At 34.4% G+C, this 23,888-nt stretch overlaps 1 protein-coding gene across 1 annotated transcript; it reads right to left on the bottom strand.

Annotated features, from left to right (window-relative positions):
- Positions 1-3,211: 3,211 nt before the first annotated feature.
- LOC108990164 (DDT domain-containing protein DDR4-like) lies at positions 3,212-16,201 on the bottom strand. Its single transcript, XM_018964037.2, has 12 exons — positions 15,454-16,201; positions 15,235-15,345; positions 12,519-12,605; positions 12,375-12,412; positions 12,213-12,294; positions 11,734-11,840; positions 11,343-11,499; positions 7,362-7,454; positions 7,126-7,249; positions 5,071-5,113; positions 4,737-4,925; positions 3,212-4,607 (listed from the first exon to the last, which is right to left on the bottom strand). Exons 1-12 carry the CDS (start codon positions 15,838-15,840, stop codon positions 3,857-3,859), a joined length of 2,169 nt encoding a protein of 722 aa, XP_018819582.1. The 5' UTR covers positions 15,841-16,201; the 3' UTR covers positions 3,212-3,856.
- Positions 16,202-23,888: the final 7,687 nt, after the last annotated feature.

Raw genomic sequence — 23,888 nt, 5'->3', positions numbered from 1 at the left:
TAGAATAGAGTTTGTTGTCCTATTGTAAATGGAGGTTTGGGAGTTCAAAATTTGAGTAGCTTTAATAAGGCTTTGTTGGGGAAGTGATTGTGGAGGTATCAAGGGGAACCGATGTGGAGGGAGGTTATTGATTGGAAATATGGGAGTGATTGGAGGGGTTGGTATTCTAAGGAGGTTAGGGGGATTTATGGTGTGAGTATTTGGAAATTCATTAGAAAGGAAGTGGGAGGATTTTGTTAAACATGTTAATTTTGTTGTTGGAGAGGGCTCAAGGACTTGTTTTTGGTTTGATGTCTGGTGTAGTGAGCGTACTCTTTTTAGAATGTTTTCGGCTATTTTTCGAATGGTAACTAATTGGCATGCATCCATTTCAAACTTGTGGATCCATTCTAATGGAGCCTTGCATTAGAGTTGTCCGGATTAGGAACTTGATGAGGTTGCGAATTTTTATACTTTCTTGTATTCTCTGGGTATCAAAGGTGATGAGAGGGACAGAATGCTATGGAAGCATATGTGGAGTAAAAAGTTTTTAGTTTGGTCATATCATAAGGTGATAACTGTTTAGCATTGCATTTCTTTTCCATGGAAGCGTATTTGGAGGTCACACATGCCGTCCAATGTTGCTGTTTTTATTTGGACAACATCGCTTGGGAACATTTTGACAATTGATAATTTGAGGAAGTGTGGCTTTGTTGTTATGGAGTGGTGCTTCATATATAAGAAATATGGTGAATTAGTGGATCATGTACTTGTACATTGTGAGGTGGCTAAGGCTTTATGGGATGGTGTTTTTTGTAAAGTTGGGCTAGCTTGGGTAATGCGTATGAAAGTATGGGATTTACTTGTGTTGGAATGGAATTCATAGTTGTCGTCAAGTGGCTGCTGTGTGGAAGATGGTTCATTTGTCTTATGTGGTGTATTTGGTGGAAAAGGAATGAGCGGTAGGGATGAAAAAAAAAACTAGTGAACCTGTAAACCGAACCGAATCGGTGGGTTTAGTCTAGTACCGGTTTCATTTTCTCAAAACCGGTCAAAATTGGTTCGGATTTTATTTTCCTTTTTCTAACACCGGCCAAACCAGACCGAACCGGTTTATATATATTTTTTAATTTTTTATATTGTATAAAATATTTTTATATGATTTTTTATATTATATATAATTATATATAAAATAATTTTGTATCATATGATAAATTATTAATTAATACAATATTAAATTCTAAAATCCTATATAAATAACTATATATTATCACTATAGTCTATTGTATTAATAGTTATATTAATACTATATCACTATATATTATAATATACTACAATATATTATCATTATATTATTATGTACTCTAATATACTATATTATATAATATATCGAAAAAACCAGACTGAACTAGACTGGTGCCGGTAAAACCGGAAGTACCGGTTTATGAGTGTAACCAGTGCAGTACCGGTTCTTCAAATCTCAAAACCGGTAACTTCAATTTTAAAATATGTCCAAAATCGAACCAGTCACACCCCTAATGAGAGATGCTTTTACAATAAGGAGCGTACTATAGAGGAAATCTAAAAAAAAATTGTATTATCTTTACTTCAATAGTTTTTCACTATTGTACTTAATGGAGGGCAGAATTTTTGTTTTCGTTTTCTACTTCTAGAATGTAATTAGGTGTTTCTTTTGTATACTTCCGATGTACAAGGGCTTTACCTATTTCATTCAATAAATAAAAGTGTATTTCTTACTTGTAAAAAAAAAATGAATGCAATAATGGCAAATTTGTTGAGCTATGATGGCTATGATCTTGAGCTCTTAGAAGTAAAGGACAACATGGAACTGAAGAAGTTTTTGGCAAGGGCAACCAGTTAGTCTATCATCATGATCGAGGACATTAATCGCTCACTTGATCTTACCAATTAGAGGAAGAAGGAGGGAAATCTATAGATATGCAAGTGAAATTGGCAAGGAAGAGGACAGCAGCAGCAAAGTCACTCTTTCAGGATTGTTGAATTTCATTGATGGACTGCGGTCTGCTTGTGGTGGATAGAGGCTGATTATTTTTACGCCTAATTATGTGGAGAATCATATGTTATGTGGGATCTGGGTTGAAGGCTGTGTGGGAGTTGGCTTGAAGGATTGAAGAATAATTGGTTCAGGAAGTAACAATATTAACGACCAGTCAATACGGTGAGTTGAGTGTTAATAAAACGGTGCGCAACGGGAGTGTTGGGTTTTAATGAAAGGGTTCGTTTGAGTTGTTACAGGTTATAAAGAATAAAGTCAGGCGGTATCGTTTTGCTTCTTGATTAAATTAGGAAGTTTTTCACGAGTCTGTTAGTTAGTTCTGTTAGTATTTCTATAAAAGGGTGTAATGGTGTAAAGAAGGATCATTGATCATCTTGTTGAACTGCCATTGTTAGGAGCTTGGGAATTGCTCGAACATCTCTCAATTAGTCATTAATATTGTGATTCATTCTTGTGCCTTACTTCTCTGGCTAACTGCCTTAGTATTTCAATATTCCATTGCGTGTGCACTTTGTGTGGAAGTTCTTGTGAATCTGGTTCGTGAGTTCTGGGGAAGGAGTAAGAAGGTACGTGACATCATATTGATATTGAGCTCTCTAAATGCAATTTTGACGCGGTCAAGGTGTTTGCAAAGAATTACCATGATCTTGAAACTGCCTCCGATGTTTGATTCGGAGGATACCGAGGTTGAAACTGAATGAAAAAGCAACCTTACCTCCTCCCCTATAATCTGACTTCACAGTATCTGAATGAAACTGAACCGGGGACTTTGTGACACTTGAAATCAATTGATCTCCTCTGTCCCTCACACGAAGTATCTCTCTTCCAATATGCTTAACCTCATTCTCCAAAACAAACTTGCATTTAAGGAATTGTTTGGCCAAGGATCACCTGAATCTACTGCTGAAAATAGCACTGTTTATGGTAAAGAAAATCAGGTTGGAATTTGACATGCTTGAAACGATAAGTAGCAGCAGCAACCAAAGAGAATGGAGCAGTTCAAAGGTAGTTGTCTAATCTAACTCATAGGTTAAAGTGGGAAAATTCCCAGTGGATGATGCAGAGAAATGTCTATAAAACTTTATATAGGCTTTCAAGGAAGAAGCAACAAAGAAGACGAGGCGAACAATTTATCAGGGAAAGTGCCAAGGTAGTGGGGTTTACTCTCACTCATTTACAAAAGTTGTGAATCTATTTTCATGCAAAAACTCCATACACAACCCTTATACATTACAGCTAAAACAGTAGCACAAGCAGTTTTACGTGGTCAATCAAACAAGAGAACAAAACAATTTTGGGGAACAAAAAACAAAAAAGAAAGAAACGACACTGAAATAGAGATACAAGTTAGTTATCTTTTGAGGGAGAATGGTTCCATTACAATAAAACACAACAGTTTCTAACCTGATTGCTTTATCAACAGGACCCAACCAACCCAAGTGCTCCACAGGCAGATCGTCGTCAGCAGCATCAGAGCGAAACTACAAGGCTCGAACATATCTAATAGGCCAATTTTTAAGTTACAATATTTTAGTTAAAAGAGATTATTGTACATTTGATTGGATGAACTACCCAACTCCGAACAATTTCCTGATTCATCTGTCGAAGGTTTCTTTGAATCTAGAAGTACTAAAAAATAATTACCTAATCTATGTAACTCTCAGTATCACATTGCTTCCCGCAGCATATCACCCAACAAGGTAGCTGCTAAAATTACACCAAAGAAGAATTCTGACAGTAACTTCCTCCTTGGGCTCATCACAAAATTTATGAACTTGACTATCGTACACAGCTTCCCCGGGAAAAAACAAACCCCCAAGCTTTCCAGCAGGGGAAACTTTAGAAGTCATCTGTATCTTCATCATTTATTACTGTGTTTGGACCATCATCAAAACCGGAACCAGGAGCAAGCTCATTTAGGTCAAGAAAACGTCTTTTCTGCACACCCTCATTTTCATCATGGCCGGGGCTATTTGATTTCTCAGGTGGCTGCTTTTGCTCTTTCTCTACTGCCTCAGTGTAAGCTTCAACAGGCTGATCAACTTTCATTTCCTGGTCATTATCATCGCCATCAGATTCCTGACTTCCCATTGAATAATCCCCATTTTCACTCGCATCTGAGTGTGCATCTGATACATTTGACTTCTCAGGTTTCATAGACTCTGTTTCTGATTCTGACAGGTCATACTGTCGGTAGTTGATACGATTTCTAGTGGCCCTCTTACTGCGTCTTAGACCTGACTGGAGCTCATCAACCGACCTTAGTTTCGTTTCCCTCCTAGTGCGACCTGGAAGTTTTCTAAATTTTCGGGGCTCGTCACTGTCCTCACTACTTGGGGAATCGTCTTCGTCTTCTTCTTCTTCTTCTTCTTCCTCTTCTTCAGCATTATCTCCATCCCAATGATACTCCTCATCTCCTTCAGAACTACTTGAGTCCTTCCTCCTCTCTTTACGCTTCCTCAGATACTCATCATCATAAACAGCTTCCCCAACTATATCTTCATCACTATCATAATCTGCCTCATTATCCGAAACTGCTTCAACAAACTCTTTCACCGAATACCTTTGAGGTCTTTGTCTCCGCCGATTGCTACATTTAAATACAGATTACTCAATGCAGGGAAGTTAACATATAAAACATCCTGAGGGGGCATTAGAATATAAATAATAAAATGCAAGAGAATATATTCAGAAAAATTAAATAATAACAATGACAAACCTTCGATCCAATGGGTCTGTTTTATGCTCATCCTGGGCATCATCAAAATCAGGTGATGTGGGAGATGGCGCAGTGAAATTGACATGTGGAGAAGCATTTGAAGGGCTGCTCCATTTACCGTTTGTAGAAGCCTCAGGTTTCACAACCATTTCACTTCTGTGTAGAGGGTCTGGGGATGGCTGTTTCCGTCTGAAACAAAAGAATGGAGTACATCAGTTGAGAGCTCCTTATATTGGCATGACGTATAAACTAAGACCGCAGCAGGGGAAGGGTGGAGACAGGGAAGGACAGAGTAAATCAAGAACACTGTTGGTCTCAATAATTAATTCCATACTTGGTGATCTTGATAGCCTCATTTATGGATCGGTCATAATCATCTGCAAAACCATGAAAAACAATCAGATTTGATATGTCCATAACATTGACATAGCATCAGGGAGTATAAAAACATTTGTCCACCATGACATGGTAACACAGCAGCAGCACTCCCAGATTTTAACTTCAGATTAACTTACGTGAAGAAATATTTCATTAAGATATATCAATAGTACGTGAACAGAATATAGTATCCTAAAGAAGCCATATGACATTCCCAAGGCATGCGCAAGGAAGGTAGTCCCATCCAAATAAAAGAGAAAAAAAGAGAGAATATTTTACAAAAGTAAACTTCATTAAGATGAGTACACAATGTTGTGGAAGATAGATATCAATGATTTAGTAGAGGATTTGGCTCAAGATAAAGTTGGTTGGGGGAATAAAAAAGAAAAGACCCCTAAGTCAAAGGTTTTGTTAAATAATAAATTGAGTTTCATATTAACTTCTAGGGGTTGGCTCGAGTGGTAAGGGCCTTGGGCTTGGTGATATGCTCCCTCTAGGTCTAAGGAAGATTGGGGTGGGTGGTGCTCTAAGGAAGTAAGTGGAGGCTATGGGGTGGGTTTATGGAAATATATAAGGAAGGGGTGGCCATGTTTTGTAAATCAAGTTCGCTTTGTAATTGGTGAGGGCAGTCGTATCAGATTTTGGAGGGATGTGTGATGTGGAGTCCAGGCTTTGGAAAGAGTTTTTCCGACCTTATATTCTATTGCAGCTGATAGGGAAGTTTCAGTGGCTGATGTGCGTATATTCTCTAATGGAATGCATCTGTGGAATATCCTTTTTAATAGGGATCTACATGATTGGGAATTATCTATTGTTTCAGAATTTTTCAGCTTATTATATTCCACGGAGATTCTAGCGACACAGCGAGATAGTTTGAAATGGAGGTCTAATAACCATAAGTTATGTACAGTCAATGTGTATTATAGCATCTTGACAACACGACTTGAGATTTCTCCGTTCCCTTGGAAGAATATTTGGAGGGCTCGAGTGCCCCCTAGAGTAGCTTTCTTCGCTTGGAGTGCAGCTCTTGGGAAGATACTGACCACGGATAACTTGAGAAAGAGAGGATGCATAATATTGGACTGGTGCTATTTGTGTAAGAAGAATGGAGAATCTGTTGACCATCTATTACTATATTATGAGATAAGAAGGGTGTTGTGGGATGAGATCTTTCTGAGGGTTGATATTGCCTGGGTTATGCCTATGCGGGTGGTGGACTTGTTGGGATGTTGGTCAAAGCTGCAAGGTTGCAATCAAGTGGCAGCAGTGTGGAAGATGATCCTGCTGTGTATTATGTGGTGTAGTTGGATGGAAAGGAATGCCCGTTGTTTTGAAGATAAGGAACGCACAAGTACGGAGTTGAAGAATTTTTTTCTCCACACTCTAATGTGTTGGTTTTCCAATATTGTATTAAATGGGGACAATGTTCAGGAATTCTTGTCGTTAATTAGCCTTTAGAATGTCTTTAGGAGTTCCTTTGTATACGTCCCGTGTACAAGGATTACGTTTATTTCATTCATATATATAATATCTCTCTTTTTTACTGATAAAAAAAAAAAAAAGGTCTAAGCTTCAAATCCTCTTGGGTGCAAACAATTTCAAGGGGCCATAGGACTAGAAGAATTTCCCCTTGAATTGCCCGAGGTGCACTCGCAGAAAACTCTTTGCTGAGGGCCTGTGCAACCCCGGAAATCGGGATTAGTTGGGACTTTGTTCTTGGACACCCGGTGTCAATAAAAAAAATGAGTTGCATATAGGCAGTACATGCGACACCAAGATTAGATACTGTATTTTGGCTAGAGGAAGTTCAATAATTCTATATTATTAGATACATCCAGCATATGGTATGTTCATTAAGAGACCAATTAAGAAAAGAATGCCTGGATTGAAAATAGCATTGTGTCTGCTAAAAATTATGCAAGGTATCATGATTTGCCCGCAAAAGAAACACTAGTGGTTAGAGAACAAACACATTTAAATTAAACAAAAAAAGGTAAGAACAAGTTCTCACCAAATGTGTAGGTGACTGGTTTTCTGTCACGAAGGGAGCGCCCTGGACCAAGCCCATCCACACTCAAGAAATTATCTAGAAGAAGAGCTTGTCTGTGTTGCTTTTTCAGCAATCTCTCTTTCCTCTGCAAATGAAAAATTAATTGCAACTTTTCAGATAGATTCTTTCCATGGAAACAACAAAGATTAAATCATCTCGTTCATTACAGTAAAGTATCAACATATAGCTTCGAGTACCTTATGATCCTTCTCAATCTCAGGAAGCATATCTATCTTCAACCTTTTTCCTAGCGATGCCTCTGTTCTATTCTTACTTGAGAAAAGCTTTTCCTACAATGTATGGACAAGTTTCCTATGAGCTGCAGCCGAGAAAATCTTGGAATTCAATTTCCATAAATTTGGCAAAAACAAATTCAAAATTTGCCCAAGTCTTATAACAGAGCTACCACACAAGAATAATCACAATCATCAGTAGTACGTAACAAAATATTCTCCATTTCAAAGGTTGTATTTGACAGGCTTAAATCTTACTCAACTTTTTAAGAACATTGTTAAATAGGCACTTAATCTAATAAAAAACCTAACATTTATCAGCAATACCAACAAATAGATTACACACACTTAAAATGAATTTCTAGTTCTCCACATGGTAATATAGTTTCTAACTGAAAATAACCAACTCCACACAATATTCAACATAATCAAGCCTTAATCCCAATGTAACGGCACTGACCACATAAATCTCCTCTAGAAACCTAATAGCAGTTGGTTCTAGCTCTGCTGCAACTCTAATTCTCCAACTGATTAATCATTTGTGCCAAAACAAAGATCCCAAATTCGAGATATGGAATGGGCACAATATTTATACACACTAGGAAAAAGATGGTTAAGCCTTGCATACAATCTGCATTAGAAACGAGCGTATACATAGAGAGAAGAGCTAAATGAAAATTACAACTAAACGATCAGGAAGAAATTGTAGCACCAAAAATGATTACTACGACATCCATGAACAAAAGTTTTTGGGACACAAGGAACACGGATTGTTCACAAGGACAAAGGATGTCCAGGATAGTCAAATCATCAACCAGGTCTTTCGGGTTCATGAATTCACACATTTACAGAGTTCAAATTTACAGCCTCTCGGTCATGGTTACTTGAATTTGTTTTTTTTTATAAGTAATTTTAGGTCATGATTACTTGAATTTTTGGGATGTATTTTGACATGTAGCTCATACACCTCTATCCCTTTGAAGGACAGTTACAATTGTTCTGCCTTTGGCTGTTATATACAACCAAAGGGATAGATTCAAGAAACACAGAGAGACACAACCAGAGTACACAGGGTTCATACAAGAAAAAACACCCAACCAAGAAGAAGAGGGAAAGAGACATAAAATCAATAAAATAGCCATGATCATTCTAAGCTGACACTCAGAGAGAAAGTTTTTATCAATTTGGATCTTAGTTTATCAACCATCTTCTTGCAATCTTCAAAATTCTGAGCCTCACATTCATTCCACACACACTACATGAGGCATAACGAGGCCAGTCATCAAGCTTTCACACTGCGATGAGCACCATTCTTACTTCTCCAATATGTCAACGGCTCTACCACCCTTTTGGGGCATCACCCAATCAACACGCCAAAAAAAAAATGGAATACTGAGGCCTATATTTCACTAACAACTTCATAAGGCAGCAACAAATGATAAATTGATTCTCCACTCTTATAGCACATGCCCATTGATACCAATACAAAACTAAGATTCCCCTTAAGTTATCCATAGTAAGGATGTTCCCCAGTGCAACAGTCCACACAGAATGCTATCCTCGTTGAAATTTTGTTCTGCCAAACATGAGAAAGAGAGTTTTTTTTTATAAGTAACATGAGAAAGAGGAAGTTAAAGGACTACCTACAAGGCACTTTCTTTTTCTGGGAGAGATCTACCATACCTATCATTTCCACCTCTTCTCAACCTAGTAGAATACAAAAGGTTAAAGAATGAGGAAAACGACTCCCAAAAACAGGTAAATTCAGCGTAAATGATGGAAATGAGCCGGGATAGACTCGCAGAAGATCAACGTATCATTGGAAAATACAAGGTGTGACAACTTGTCACACAACCAAACTTCTATAACTGACCAAAAATCCTGATAGGAGACCTCTATTCAAAATTAACGGTAACAATCTAGCTTTTCTAGAACTCGAACCTCCTCTCCTTTCAAATATTCTAGTTGTTTTCATACAGAAACTATTGTGCCCAGCTTGCTTGTCATTCCATAGACCTTCAATGCATCAAGCTGTGGGAGTTTCTATAACATTTGCACCAGCTACTAATCTGAATTTCCTCATGCTTGTCATTTTTGTACCATTACCTGCTGGTAACAGTGACTATATTTCCCAGTTTGCCCTTGGGATGGACAAGCAATGATCTATCTCCCATACATGGGCACTTCACTGAGCCCCTGCCCACTGCTGCCTGCAGAAAGCTTCTAATGAATCAATCAACCACACAACACTGATCATGCCCAACATCAAACAACACAAGTCCATCCTCCTCTCCATGGTACAAACCTCAGAAATTTAATCCCCAACAGCAAACTCAAATAGTTCATTTCAATAATAACCTGGCTCAGTAAACCCATCGCAAAGCTCATATTTCCTTGAAAAGTAAACTCAGTTCACAAAATCTATGGTTAAATAATCACCGGCATGGAAAATGAAAGAGTGGTTGCACCGGCATGAATCACCAGGTAAATGGGAGAGAGTGTGTGTGTGTGTGAGAGAGAGAGTTTAAAAAAAGTGCTGCCTTTGGCTGTTATATACAACCTTGAATCAAAGTAGGTTGGTCAATTTGATAAATATTTGAGACAACATAAGTATGATCGCTTGAAAAAACAAATATGAAACTACCATCAAAGAATGAAAGTGTTTGGTCTACACAAAAATCTTACAAAAACGTGGTTTAATGCGATCCATAAGATTGTAAAGTTCTTTATATTGTAAAGTAGATCAAACATGTTATTACATTAAACCACATCAGTGTGTAAACTTCCTTGTGTAAGATTTGTAGGGGTGTAATGTAAACTTCCTTGTGTAAGACTTTTAGCCTTTTAGGGGTGTAATCGGACTGGTCCAGTGGGTCTTGGAGGAGAATTTTGGACAAAGTGTCTGAGAACAAAGTCCCGACTAATCCCAAGGTGCACAGGCCTTTGGCAAGGAGTTTCCAGCAAGTGCACCTCAAGTAACTCAAGGGGAAGTTCCCCCAGTCCAATGGCCCCTAGAAATTGTTTGCACCCAACAGAATTCGAACCTTAGACCTAGACGGAGCATACCAAGACCAAAGCCTTTGTCATTTGAGCTAACCCCTAGGGGTTAAAATAAATTAATAATGTAAATAGTATGTGCATTATCAATAATTAATAGTTAATATCCTATCTTAAAATTCTTAGCCTTTAATATTTTATATAATCTAAGCATAAATAATTAGGTTAGAAGAAAATTACATAATTACTTATAATTAGTTAGAAGAAAATCACATAATTATTTGTTTTCAACTTATATTACTTTAAAAAATTATAAAATATCATATAAAAAACACTTTAAAATTTTATATAGTAAATTCGGTTGGTACGGTACGGTCCGGTCCAGGATGAAAAAATCCCACCCAGAGACTGGACTGAAAACCAAAATTTTCTACTTTCATGAACCGAGACCAACTGATTCCTTAATCGGTCTAGACCAAAATTCTTACACCCCTAAAGATTTGTGTGTAGACCAAACACTTCTTTTAAAAAAAATATGAAACTACCATTAAAGAACAAGACAATAGAAAGTCCTGTGTTTGCAATAGATGAACATATAAATCTTCTTCATGCAATTTACTCAATTCACAAAGGGAAAAAAAATATGGAAACACAGACTCATTCAAATTTTAATAGAATATTTCAGTTTTTAATCAGGAAAAGTAGATTTCAGTTTAATACGGTTGATTGGGTTTTATTTTTTGTAATGAAGTAGACAATTACGACAATGCTCCCCCACCCCACGAGAAGAAAAAAAAAGAATTGAAAAAAAAGAATTCCAATTATCAGAAAACCAACATGTCAAATATTGGATCATTAAGAAAAAGCTGAAAATAAAATTTTATCTATTTAATATTTCAGAAAAAATTTCAAAATACATGCATATGGATAGACCATTTACTAACTTACAGAAACATCTTGAAATTCATCTAAATTGGTTGCCACTGTTTCCCACAGGTATGATACATTAGAAGGAACCTGGGAACCCTTTGTCTTTGCTTTCTTCACCTCGGCTTTCCTTATCTCCCGATATAAACGATGGCCAATTATAGGATCATCTTCATACCTGACCAACCAATTAACAAACTGATTATACCCTACTATAAAAACAATACAGAATATACAAAAACCTTCTGCCAAGAGTAACAAAATTTCTACTCAAAATGAGATACTGGGTGTATCTTTGCATGCAATGTACAAATACAAAAAAATATATATATAATCAAAGACATGCATGATATTTTTTTTCTTGCATATAAACCTTAATGGTTAGGAATTATGAGAAGATTAACTACATTACCAGTAAAACATTCCGTGTGAATCACCCCCCGTACGTTCTTTGCGAAATGCTGAAAGTTGAACACCTTGTTTAAGCGAGTTGTCAATATAGTTCCTGATATCTTCTTGCTGCAAAAAGTCACTCAGACTCAATGCTAACACCAGTGGTACAAAAGAAACAAAGTACTGACATTTCAATTTTTAAGGAAACAGCATTTATGGTGATTTTTACATACAGAAAAACGGTTTTGACGACTTGGACCATTTCGCATTATTCACAAACATATTTATGAAAAGATTAATGTACTAGCTAAACAGAGTTTTCCATATAAATTTGTCCGGCAACAGATGAATCAGGAACTCCTAATAATGCTTGAAAGGGCCTAGATTTGACATAACCCTTCACACTTTCAAATACAGATTTGGGGTTGAGTGAAATAAACATCAATAGAAGAGGCACATACTATCAAGAGCATTCAAATACATCCATTACTATGCTACCTCAACACGAATGTCACAGAGTGCTTTCAAGATGACCACACGAAGCCCAGGATCAAGCGTTTTATATACTTCGACTTCCACTCTAACAAATGAGCATGATTTGAAACATTAGAAAGATAGAAAACTCATTCTAAGGAAATCCAGAGATGCATGGTTACTCACCCATGAGAAGCAACAATGGGTAATTCCCCATCTGCAACCTACAATTAGATACCAAGCCCAACTTAGTTTTCACAACCAAAAAGAAATACAATCAGACCATAATAATGCCAGTCAACAATAAAATAAGTACAATGATCTAGTTACCCAATGCCACCAGTCTCTCAGTTTTCTACATAAAACGGTGACCCAGGTGTCTCGTGTAAGTGCCATTCGCGTAACAGGAGGAATCGCCTAAAAGAGATATAATTGAAAAGAGATGAGCAAAGACAATTGCAGTAGCAAGTGATTATAACCAACAAAATAGAAATTTCCCAGCAGCATGGTCTTTAACAGGGCCATGTTGAATCATAGCTACCAGGGGAATTTATCTTCATTGGTGACAATTTTGAAAAACAAGCAATCCCAATTTGGGGGGTAAACAGAAGAAAATTTAACATTTGAGAAGTATAATAATCATGAGACAAGGCAATGCAAAATCAATAAAATACAAGAAGATAAAAACTTGGCCATTATTTTGAATTTGTCTCCCATTACTTTGACTGTCACCACCAACTACCTGTAAGGTATTGTGCTCAATAGCTTCATCTCTGCATTACAAACATAATTATGATTGCAAGATGGTTTCTTTTTCTCTTTCTTGATTGGTCATAAGCACGTAATGGTTTCTTTTCTCCCAAATTACCAAAATGATGGAAAGAGAAGATATCATCCCAAATAAATCCCAAGAACAGAAGTGATGATTTTCCAAGTATTTCAAAACTCAAACACATTACTCAAGATGGCACAGCAAGCATTGCAACAGAAGAAAAAGGGTCTGTTACTGTTGCTGTACACTTCCTTCCTCAAACTAGCACATAAAATTGTATAAACCAAGATAGTCAACCTAAGATGAACCATCAATATCGATTTTTAATTGTTGTCCAGAAGCCTTAAAAGGTATAGGGGATTTTAGACGATCACATTAAGCAAGCCACTACCAAATTTAATGAGCCTCCAAACAAAAGGCAAATTGCATATTAAACTCTTCTCTTTTGTTCAGTTCCCCCTTTTCAGTCATCAATTCACAAATCCAGCAGCACCCAATAAAGAATCCACAAAGACAGTCCAAAATAGAAATAGCAACTTTTAATTTTCTTAAAGCTGCCTTTTTTTAGCAGATCTCTTTGCAACTAAACTTATAGTTAGTCAAAGTTCTGAGACCATATAACCCCAAGGGGTTGGCCCAAGGGGTATCACTCCCTTCAAGGTTCAAGGTTCAACACTTCATGAGTGCAAACAATCCTTTGGGGCCACACCTCCTGATGAAAAACCAGCGATTTAACCAGTTCCGTGTAGGGAAACTTCCAAGGGTGCGGTGTATGGGACTAGGGTTTACTCTACAGGGGTGGGTCCGAAGGGTCCTGTCTTGCAGAGGTTCCCCGACATAAAAAAAAAAAAAGAAGTTCTGAGACCATCTCATCAAAGGTAGAGGATTCAAATGAAAAACTTCCCTTCAGAAAGGAGCAAGTCCCTTAGCTCTTAAATATCTCTTCCCAGCGTCTACAAGAAATTTATAAGTCAACACAATCTTGAAAGCATATAGTAATCAGGTTCATCTAAAGTTGGTTTTGAGTCATAACCCAAACAAGAACCCGATTGTATTAGGTAATGTCAAGTTTTACCACATACTTCCACTACAACTACCTTCTTAATTACCCATGAGTACCTTACCTATCCAGAAAAAAAAACCATGATCGTCATCAATCACTACTGTGCTTATCCCAAACGTATGATGTATTGAGCCAAAACCTCAAACTCTCTACTCTTAATGAACCATAAAATTAAAACCAGTGGTTTTTTTTTGACCATGCAATAAGAAGAATAGATCATAGAGTTGAAATATATTGATCTCCTCTACACCTCCTATTAAGAATCTTTCTTCCAAGATTCTTAACTTTTTCTCAGAAAACTCGAGCATGAAATCCAAAACTAATTTTCACTTAAGAAATGTTTGGCCAGCAATCACTGGTTCAGGAGATTCTTTGGATTAATAACGCACAGTTTATCTCCAAGAAAAGAATGACATTGGTTTGGTCTGATCATAATCAATAGGACCTACTACAAGGGGCGCTCTTTTGAAGATCTTCGAAACTTTTTCTTTTCTACTTTGAGTTTGTGGGCTAAGATCTTTGTAAGGAATGATGAGAATGTACTAAATCTGTTTCTGTTTTAGTTTTCCTATTTTTTAGAGTGTAGTAGGTATTTCCTTTGTACTTCATGTGTACTTGAGCTATACCTATTTGTGATAATAAAATTCTTATTAATTATAAAAAAAAAAAAAAAAAAATCAATAAGAAGCACCAGACAACCAAGAAACTGGAGAAAGCGCAATTTGAGATTAAAAAATAAAATAAAATAAAAGAGGAAAGACTCGGCTCATTTTAGGCCTACCGTTTTACAAGCAGGAACTATCCAATTTTGTGCCAAAAGTCGTCTGAAGAACCTCCTCGGCGCATATTACAGTATCTTTCTATGATGTAGTTAGGAGTAAACTTGAGTCGCATTAAAAAAAGTTAACACCATTACCACCCAATGCCGTAAAGTTTAAATACAGCATGCTCAAACTCAAATACATAACTAAGTTTGAGGAACTAAGCATAACCACAATGTGCAAGAACCATGGAAACAGAAGCCACGTGAAGTGCACATTTATACAAAGTACAAAGAAAAAGCTCCATCTCCCCCCCCCCCATCAAAAAAAAAAAAAAAAAAAAGAGAAAATGAGAAAAACAGTTTTGAAGAAGTGCAAACATGGAAAAAAAAAAACCGGAAAAAAAAAACACAATCTAACAAACTTCATGCTCCAAAACCAAATACCAACCTTCAATAACGGCATATGAATGTCACTCAAAGTATCATTCGGCGTAATCAATGCAGTCTCGAACTCCTCGGCAGAGAACTCCAACGAGATATTCAGAAGATGCCTAAATACCTAAAACTCAAAAGGAGAAAAAGGCAAAACAATCATATAAACCCTAAAGCACCAAAAACACAGAAATAAAATGGCTTTTCAACAAATATCACAGCTTCATAAGCTCACATGCAAGAAATTAAGTACGGAAGCCAACTCCCACATCGACCGGATAGTCCACCGCGGCAATTGAGACGGCGGGGGCGGCCCAACTAGCTGCGTGACGATCTTGCTGCATTGCTCTTTCTGCTGCGGCGACTCATCGTGCCGCTGCTCTTTCTTCTTTGGCTTAGCCGCCGGCGCGGAGGCCGCCGCAGCGTGGAGCCTAGCAGCGGCTCGAATAGTGCACGCCCGCGACGGCCGGTTACTTCTATTAACGGGAGGCGTAGGAGTGGTGGCGGCGGTGTCGTTCTGGGCTATTGGCGCGTCATTACGGGAATTGTGGTTGGGGGTGTGATTTTCCGTTGAGGGGGATCGGTCGTTGGGGATCGGAGAAGGGGATGGCTCTCGGGACATGGTTGTGGGGGAGATCAGTCAGGTTCGGAGGAGTTACTGTGGGATTACATGTAGAGGATCATGGATTTGCATTCATTGGGGGCAAAAAGAGAAGGGTTTCTTGTTGTTTTCGACAAGGAATGGCAGAAGGCAAAGAAGAGAGAGATAGACAAGGAGGAGATGGGAGGACCGAAGGTCCAAACCATCATTCAAATAGGTCTAAGAATGTATTATCTATGTGTCTGTCTGTGTTTGCTCATATCACTGTAAATAGGAAACCGAGAAAGAGGCGAAAATGGAGAGAGAGAGAGAGAGAGAGAGAGAGAAGAGAGGAAGAACCAAGAAAGGTGTCTTTAGGTGTGCAATATTTTGTTCAAACACTGTAAACTGGGACTACCTTTTCTCTCTCTTTTCCATAGATGCAAAGAAATTTATTTCCTTTTAAATAGTTTTGATGAGAATTTGATGGATAATAATAAAATAATTTGTGAGGATTAATGATAAATAAATTTTTTGTAAATTTTTTTTAAGTATATTTAATATTTTTTAGTAATAAAATAGTTTGAGTTAAATAATTTTTTAGTTTTGATAAAAGAGAAGAAAAAATTAAATAAAAAATATTATGTTGTTATAATATAGTTTTATAATATCATTTTTGTTTAAAAATTTAAGATAATTGAATTGTTGTTTATTTTTTATTTAAAAGTTTAGAAAAGTCATAATGATTAATTTGAAAAAGTTGTAATGATTAGTTTAAAAATATTTGTATTTAAATTATGTTTGAAAAATAGATAAAATGAAATAATGTGAGAATTTTAAGATGAGATATATTCCCAAACAAGCCTTTTAATACTTATTTATGTGGAGAATCTTGAGATGAAAGGATTTTCTTAAAAAATAATGATTATTTATTGATGGTTGACAAATTGTGAGTGATATTAATTATTGATGAAATTGTGAAATTTTTAATATCTATGTTGCTTGATGTTATCCTCACCAAGAGGGTGGAAAGTATTGTGTGTTTGAGAAATAAATAGGAAAAAAAATGAGTAGTGTTACATATACTTATAATTTTATTTACGAGATTTATTTTATTAATTTTTTTTAATTTTAAATTTCATGATTTTTAACATATTAATAACTGATATGAGGAAAAATAAATTTTTTGTAAATTTTTCTTAACTACATTTACCATTTTTCAAAAAAAAATTATTGTAGATGCAAATTTACTCTATTGTAGATAACTACAGATGAATTTCATTTTTTGCCAAACATGCTTAATCCTCTGCATTTATTATTAAGTATTGTGTCTTATTAAAAATAATTAAGTATTTAATGTTGAAGTAACTCATAAGACTAGTTTTATATATTTTAAATTTATTTCTTGTATTTATCTTGAGTTAATTCTATATTAAAGACTCAATTTAAACTTGAAAATAATATCTAAAAACACGGGCACACTTGCATGAACCGTACCCATGAAGAATAGTTACGGACATGGTTTGTGTGAATGTGTCCGTAAAAATCGCTTCCAACCGCCCGTACTTTTAACATTAGTGATATATTCTCTCCCAAATTGACTTCATAGGATGGAGAAATTGAACAATGAGAAATAATTTGTATAAATTTTAAATAGATAAGTCTCATATAAATCTTTTGTAAAAAAGTGAGTCTCACTGATAAAAAATAGTTTCTTTTACACTTTTTTACAGTGCGGTTCACTTTTTTACAATAACTTGTATGAGATTTATCTATTTGAATCTTGTATAAATCATTTCTCTTATAAAAAAGTGAATCTTATCTTAAAAAAATGTAAAAAAAAAACTATTATTTATTAGTAGAGCCCGTTTTTTTATAAAAGACTTGTATAAACTTATTTATTTAGAACTTGTACGTAGCATTACTTATTGAACAAGTGTCCATCCACCAGCAGATGTGCTCTTTTCATCAATATAAGCATTAAGCCCCCAATTTCCGGTTCTCATCACCCCCTTCCTCCCATAGGTTGCATTAGTTTCCTTTAAGCAAACAGAATATGCATCAAAGAAAAAACATTAGGTATAGTTCTAGTTAGGGTTTTAAATGAACAATTCAAACTCCACTAGTTTATACTTGTTGGAACTTGATTCATTTAAACAAATTTTATTTGTGATTAATGTTAATATTAGTTTAACTATTAAATGAGTCTAACTCGTAAAAATTTAACTCGATTTAATTTTAAGCTCGCGGAAAAATCTATAATCTATAATTTGTTATTTATACATTTAGTTATCTATTATTAATTAATTAATTAATAGTTTACCTTATATAATATATTTAGTTAGGTTATCAAAGCATGTATTGCACATGTCATATAATTAGTTATATATGTTTAGTATCGCATTATTAATTTATATTTATTGCAAGCTATATAATATATCTAATTATTTTATAAATCTAGTTAGTTGTGTATTATATGATATAATATTAAGTATTTTATGTTATATTTATCAATTGTCACATAATTATATATGTATAACTTATGTGTGTGTGTGTGTATATATATATATATATAAATTCAAAAGTTGATGGATAATGCCACTTCATTATAGCCGAATAAGAGTAAGATACGATGATATGATGATATAATATTTTCTAAACATATAATGAGTACTATGATTTGTTAATACAATCATGGTTGGTTGGCTTTTTTTTTTTTTTTTTTTTGTTAATACTTGTAGTATACACGTTGTGCAGTAGAGTTTTTGCTTTATGATACTCAGACAGTATAATTTGTGAGCTACACGTGGTGGTGGAGCTGAGTATACACATTAGAAAATGATTTATATCTAACATTTTTCACAACACTTTATACAATTATGTTTTAAATTAAATGTATTTTTATAAAATATCTTATAAAAGTCATATTATTTTACAAAAATACATTTATTTTATAATATTATTGTGCAATGTGTTGTACAATCTATTATGTATATATCATTACTCATACACATTTTTATGCAAAAACTAATTATTCAAGTTAACATTAAAAAAAACCAATTAGAAGCCCAGAGACATCTTTATTTTAGGTGAATACATAGAAGCCAAAGTGTTTATGTTATGACAAATTCAGACTTTAGTTTTGAGCCATGACTTTTATATGATCACTGAAAAAATAAGATCGTTAAAAAATTATATCTGTTAAAATAATATGAACATTAAAAAATTAATGTATTTTTTTAATAAGGAAATTTTCATTAGAATTAAAATAAATGAAAATTACAAATAGATATTTAAATGGAATAATAAAATATTTAGAGAGTTTGTTATTTAGTGTTGTTGAAAAATGACTAGCTAAATCAGAAAAAGTGAACTTACTAGTCAAGACTCAAATTTTGGCTAAAGAATAGCTAGGCCACTACTAATGCACTTTTTATTGACATCAAATAACACTAAGAATCTATCTCCATTGTATTAAAATATCTATTTTAGATATTTTAATTTTTATTTATATTATTTAATTCAAATGATAATTGGAATATTTATTTCTTATTAAAAATATGCACATTAAAATATAATTTTCTAACGTTCATATTATTTCAACAAACATAATTTTGTAGTGGTCATAATTTTCCAACGGTCATACTCTTCCAACAGTCTTATTCTTCCAACAGATATATTTTCTCAACGGATATATTTTCCAAAGGTTATATTCTTTCACTATAAAACAAAACATTCACTCAACAATTTTATTCACTTAAACTCAAGTTTATTTATAAAATAATTTTTTCATTTTCTCCTAATGGGTCGTTCACTTTTTCGAAAAATGGTACTTCTCGGTTTAGATTCTTATGAAGAATCTGAGATAACGAAACAACTTGTTATGGAAGAAAAATGATCAAGCTCGTGTGCTTGTTCTAAAAAATCACGTAGATTCATCAAGCGTGATAGATTGCAAGCCTACCAAAATCTTTTCATGACAATTTTATTGATCTGCCAATCTATCCTCACAAATACTTTCGAATGAGATTTCGAATGAGTCGTTCTCTTTTTTTTTGTATCCAGTCTACAGGAAAAGCCCATAAACCTTATTTTATCAAAAAAAAAAAAAAAAGGTTCTAGTAGACTTGATTTTTCTTTCCTTCTATAGATAACAGCTGCTTTAAGATGCTTTCATATGGTGTCATGATTGATTTTATGGATGGATTGGGGAGACTAACGCATTAAAAAGCCTACATTTTTTTGTTAAAGCAATTGCTTCAATTTTTTTTTTGAATAGTACTTAAAGAAACCCAACAGTGATGACACTACTAGATTGCTCACAGTTGGTGAGAAACATGGGTTTTCAAGTATGTTAAGGAGCATCGGTTACATGCATTGGAAGTGAAAAAACTACCCAACTGCTTGACATGGTATGTATTCTGGTCATATCCACGAGCCAACAAATATTTTAGAAGCAGTGACTTCTTTCGATCTATGGATTTGACACTTTTTTTTTTAATTACCTAGGTCTTATAATGATATAAATATGTTTGATAGATCATTTATATTTTCTGACCTTACTCAAAGGCATACTTCGACTGTCAATTACACAATTAATGGTCATAACTATGCAATGAAGTACTCTCTTGCTAATAGTATATATCAACAATGGGTAACATTTGTTAAAACTATTTCAACTCCCAAAGGAAATAATAAAAAATACTTTGATGCAGCCCAAGAGTCCATAAGGAAGAATGTGGAGCGTGTTTTTGGTGTGCTTCAAACACAATTTGCTATACTTTGTGAACCTGTGCGATTTTTTCACATTGAAACGCTGAATTATATTATGATGGCATACATAATTTTACATAATATGATCATTGACGATGAACAGACTGACAATGAATCTAAAGAGTTCAAATATGAACAATTGGCATAAAGCACATATGAGCAAGTGTCACCCAACCCTACGACTGACTTTAGTGAGTCCATTCAATGCCATGGTCATATGGTCATATTAGAGATAGGAATATCCATTATCAACCAAGCAGACCTCGTCGACTACTTATGGCAACTATATAGCGCAACATAACATTTTTATCATGTATGATTATATTAATATTTTATTTTTTCTTTACACTATCATTTCCTTGTCTTTTTGTTTAGAAGAATGTGTAACCATTTCTTTCATGCAAAATAATGTAGTATGTCTTTTTTTTTTTATTTACCCAAATCGTGCAATGGTCAATTATTCAAAACCACAGTAAATGTATGGTTCAAAACATTAAATAAAATGTATGGCTCAAAACATCAAATAAAAGTTGCTCCATAAGAAAAACAAGCCAACAAACAACTAGCACCTAAAATACATGACAATTAACCTAAAATACATTCCAAAATATACTAGTTTCTCCTAGCACGACTTGCAAGGATTTCCATTTGTCGTTGAAGATAATATTCTTGTAGCATTTGAGACATGACACTTGTATTAATCATCATAATTCCTTCTTTCTTTTTTTCATTTCGTACTTTCTCCTGCTCAACTAGCATCTTCTCTTTCTGAATACGCAATTCCTTTTGCTTAAGACAAAGCATTTGTTTGTTATGATCACGTGCTTCTTCAAAACGTTTTATCCTATTCTTTCTATCTTCATCTCATTTAGTATTATGAGATAATCTAAATCTATTTTTTCTTTCTCTTTTGCTTATCTTTCTCAACTTTACAGCCTATTGGTCGATCTAAATTTGTAGATGTTGCATGTAAATCCTCATCTTTTCCTTACACTGCATCTAAGGAAACTTCAAGTCATCCCTCCACAAGCATCAAATCTTCCTCCACACTAAAGTTTGAACCTCATTGTGATTTTTGTCCAATAAGTTCAACCTCAATAACCTCAACTTGAGGTTGAGACACTTGGTGTTCATTTATCTCATTTGTAGTTTGAATGAAATAGTCATTGTCATTGAAAAGATTTGTGACGTAGGCATCTTGGTGAGTTCTTGAATCCATTCCTATTTAGAGATGAGAAATTTATTTCTATACACTAACAATATGAATCCTTGTATCAATAACAATATGATAACAAATCTCTAAGTGCAAAAAATTTTTAGATCTTGATATGAGATATTATTATAGAATGCCTTTTTTTTTCCTCTTTGATTTTCCAACGGTCCCAGGCCAATTATGTCAAAAAAGATTTTCCCTCTCTTTTTCATTGAATTCAAGTGACTAGCTAGCTACTGCTCAGCTGATATCATGCTTTATTGGCTTTGAAATCAAATTATTGAATCTAAGCACTGGATCGAAAAGGAATGGAAAATATCATGTCATTATTGAAAGAGGAGCAATTTAGCAACGAATTAACTTGCAGTCAATTAAAATCTATATTCAATCCCCAAATATTAATTAGTTTTGTCGGTGTTGCAACCCTGCATGCTTCACAGCAGTCTTTCAAAGGATATATCCTACGTGTAGCTAGTTATCTACCTTTTGGAAATTAGCCATAACATGACATATGTTTGGGTAATATTCACAAACAATTGGCAGGCAAACAAGCAAATGAAAATATTAGCAGATTCTTTTATTCCATTCAAACTCAAAAATATAGAGATTGCAACCAACACACTGCACAAGTAGATAGAAAACAAAACAAATTCAAATTACTAAAGTAAGTAGTCGACCTAACCTTCGGTTCCCGTAACCAAGTTTTTGTTTCTCACTAGGCCCTTTCACGACTCAACTAGAGAAAAAAAAAATGAAATAAAAAAAGTTGGGAGTTGTGAAAAAAACCGTTCCAGTGATTTCAGTCTGTAGCGGTGTAAAAAGAAAGTGTCAATCTGTAAAACAAATTTGGCAGCTGTGTAAAAAATGTGTCAATCTGTATGAGGAAAAAAAAAGGGTAAGGATGTGAAGAGAGAGAGAGAACAGACCCAACTAGAGAGACAATTTCCAGTAATTTCTTTGTTTCTCCTTTCAAGCAACCAGAAACTCCAGTGATTTTTAACCCTTTCAATCGTTCAGAAATGGCAGCTGTATCTTGTAGAGTGAATAGAAGGGGACAATGAAAAGGGAGGGAGCTTCTGGCGCCGATGAATAATATATTTGAGGAAAATATTTGGCCTGCCGAACTTGACGACAACTTTAGAATATTGTCTATGGCCAAGTATAGGAAAAATGATGAATACATGTCATTTTTTACAATACATTATTCAATTATATTTTAAAATAAAAGTTAATTTAGGAAATACTTTATAAAAATACATTACTTTACAAAAATATCCTCACTTTTAAACATATATTTTGAAATGTGTTGTGAAATGTGTTTTATGTATATAATTACTCATATATATATATACACTAGGGAATGTCTCTAGATACGTTAGTCTCGGGGTGCACCTGACATAATGATTTAAATAAAAAAAAATGAAAAAGTCAGTAACTTATTTGTCTAGAAAAATAAAATACAAGTTTAAAGAAAGACAAAAAATAAAGATTAAAAAAATCTAAACTTCAGCAAAGTATGAGCTTTGATCTGCATCCATATTCAATTATCTATTTACTCTCTATATAATAATAAAATATTATTAATTTTTTATTTAAAAAAATTGAAACAAAAAGAAAGGAAAATGAGTACACTGTCATAACAAAAAGGACATAAAAAATAGACGTTTATTCATGTGTGCCACGGGACTATTAAGGGTCTTTTGGTAAAATATGATCATTCATTAAATTCTATACCTGCGCTACACGTCAAATGATCAATGATTTTAAGGACATTTTAGTAAAACATGATATTTCATTAAATTCTATAAGGGAGCTATACGTCAAATGGTTAAGGGTTTTAAGAGCCTTTTGGTAAAATATGACTTAACGAAAAAAAAAAATTAATGAAAAAACAACAAAAGTTACTATTCACAGTTAGATAGCTACTTATTATAATAGAGTAGATATGGATGTTGCTAGCGGGCCATCCAGCGTTTACCACTGAGAGTATCGTTAGTTATAAATTTTTTTTTTTCTTTTAATTTTCTTTCAAGTGTTGTTTTAACATTCTTAATTATTAAAAAAAATAAAAATATATATAATTTCATTAATAATCACTTTTTAA

This window comes from Juglans regia, chromosome 9, assembly GCF_001411555.2.
Source record: "Juglans regia cultivar Chandler chromosome 9, Walnut 2.0, whole genome shotgun sequence".
Lineage (NCBI taxonomy): Eukaryota > Viridiplantae > Streptophyta > Magnoliopsida > Fagales > Juglandaceae > Juglans > Juglans regia.
The sequence above is the reverse complement of the archived record's forward strand: the minus strand, read 5'-3'. Positions and strand labels throughout refer to the sequence as shown.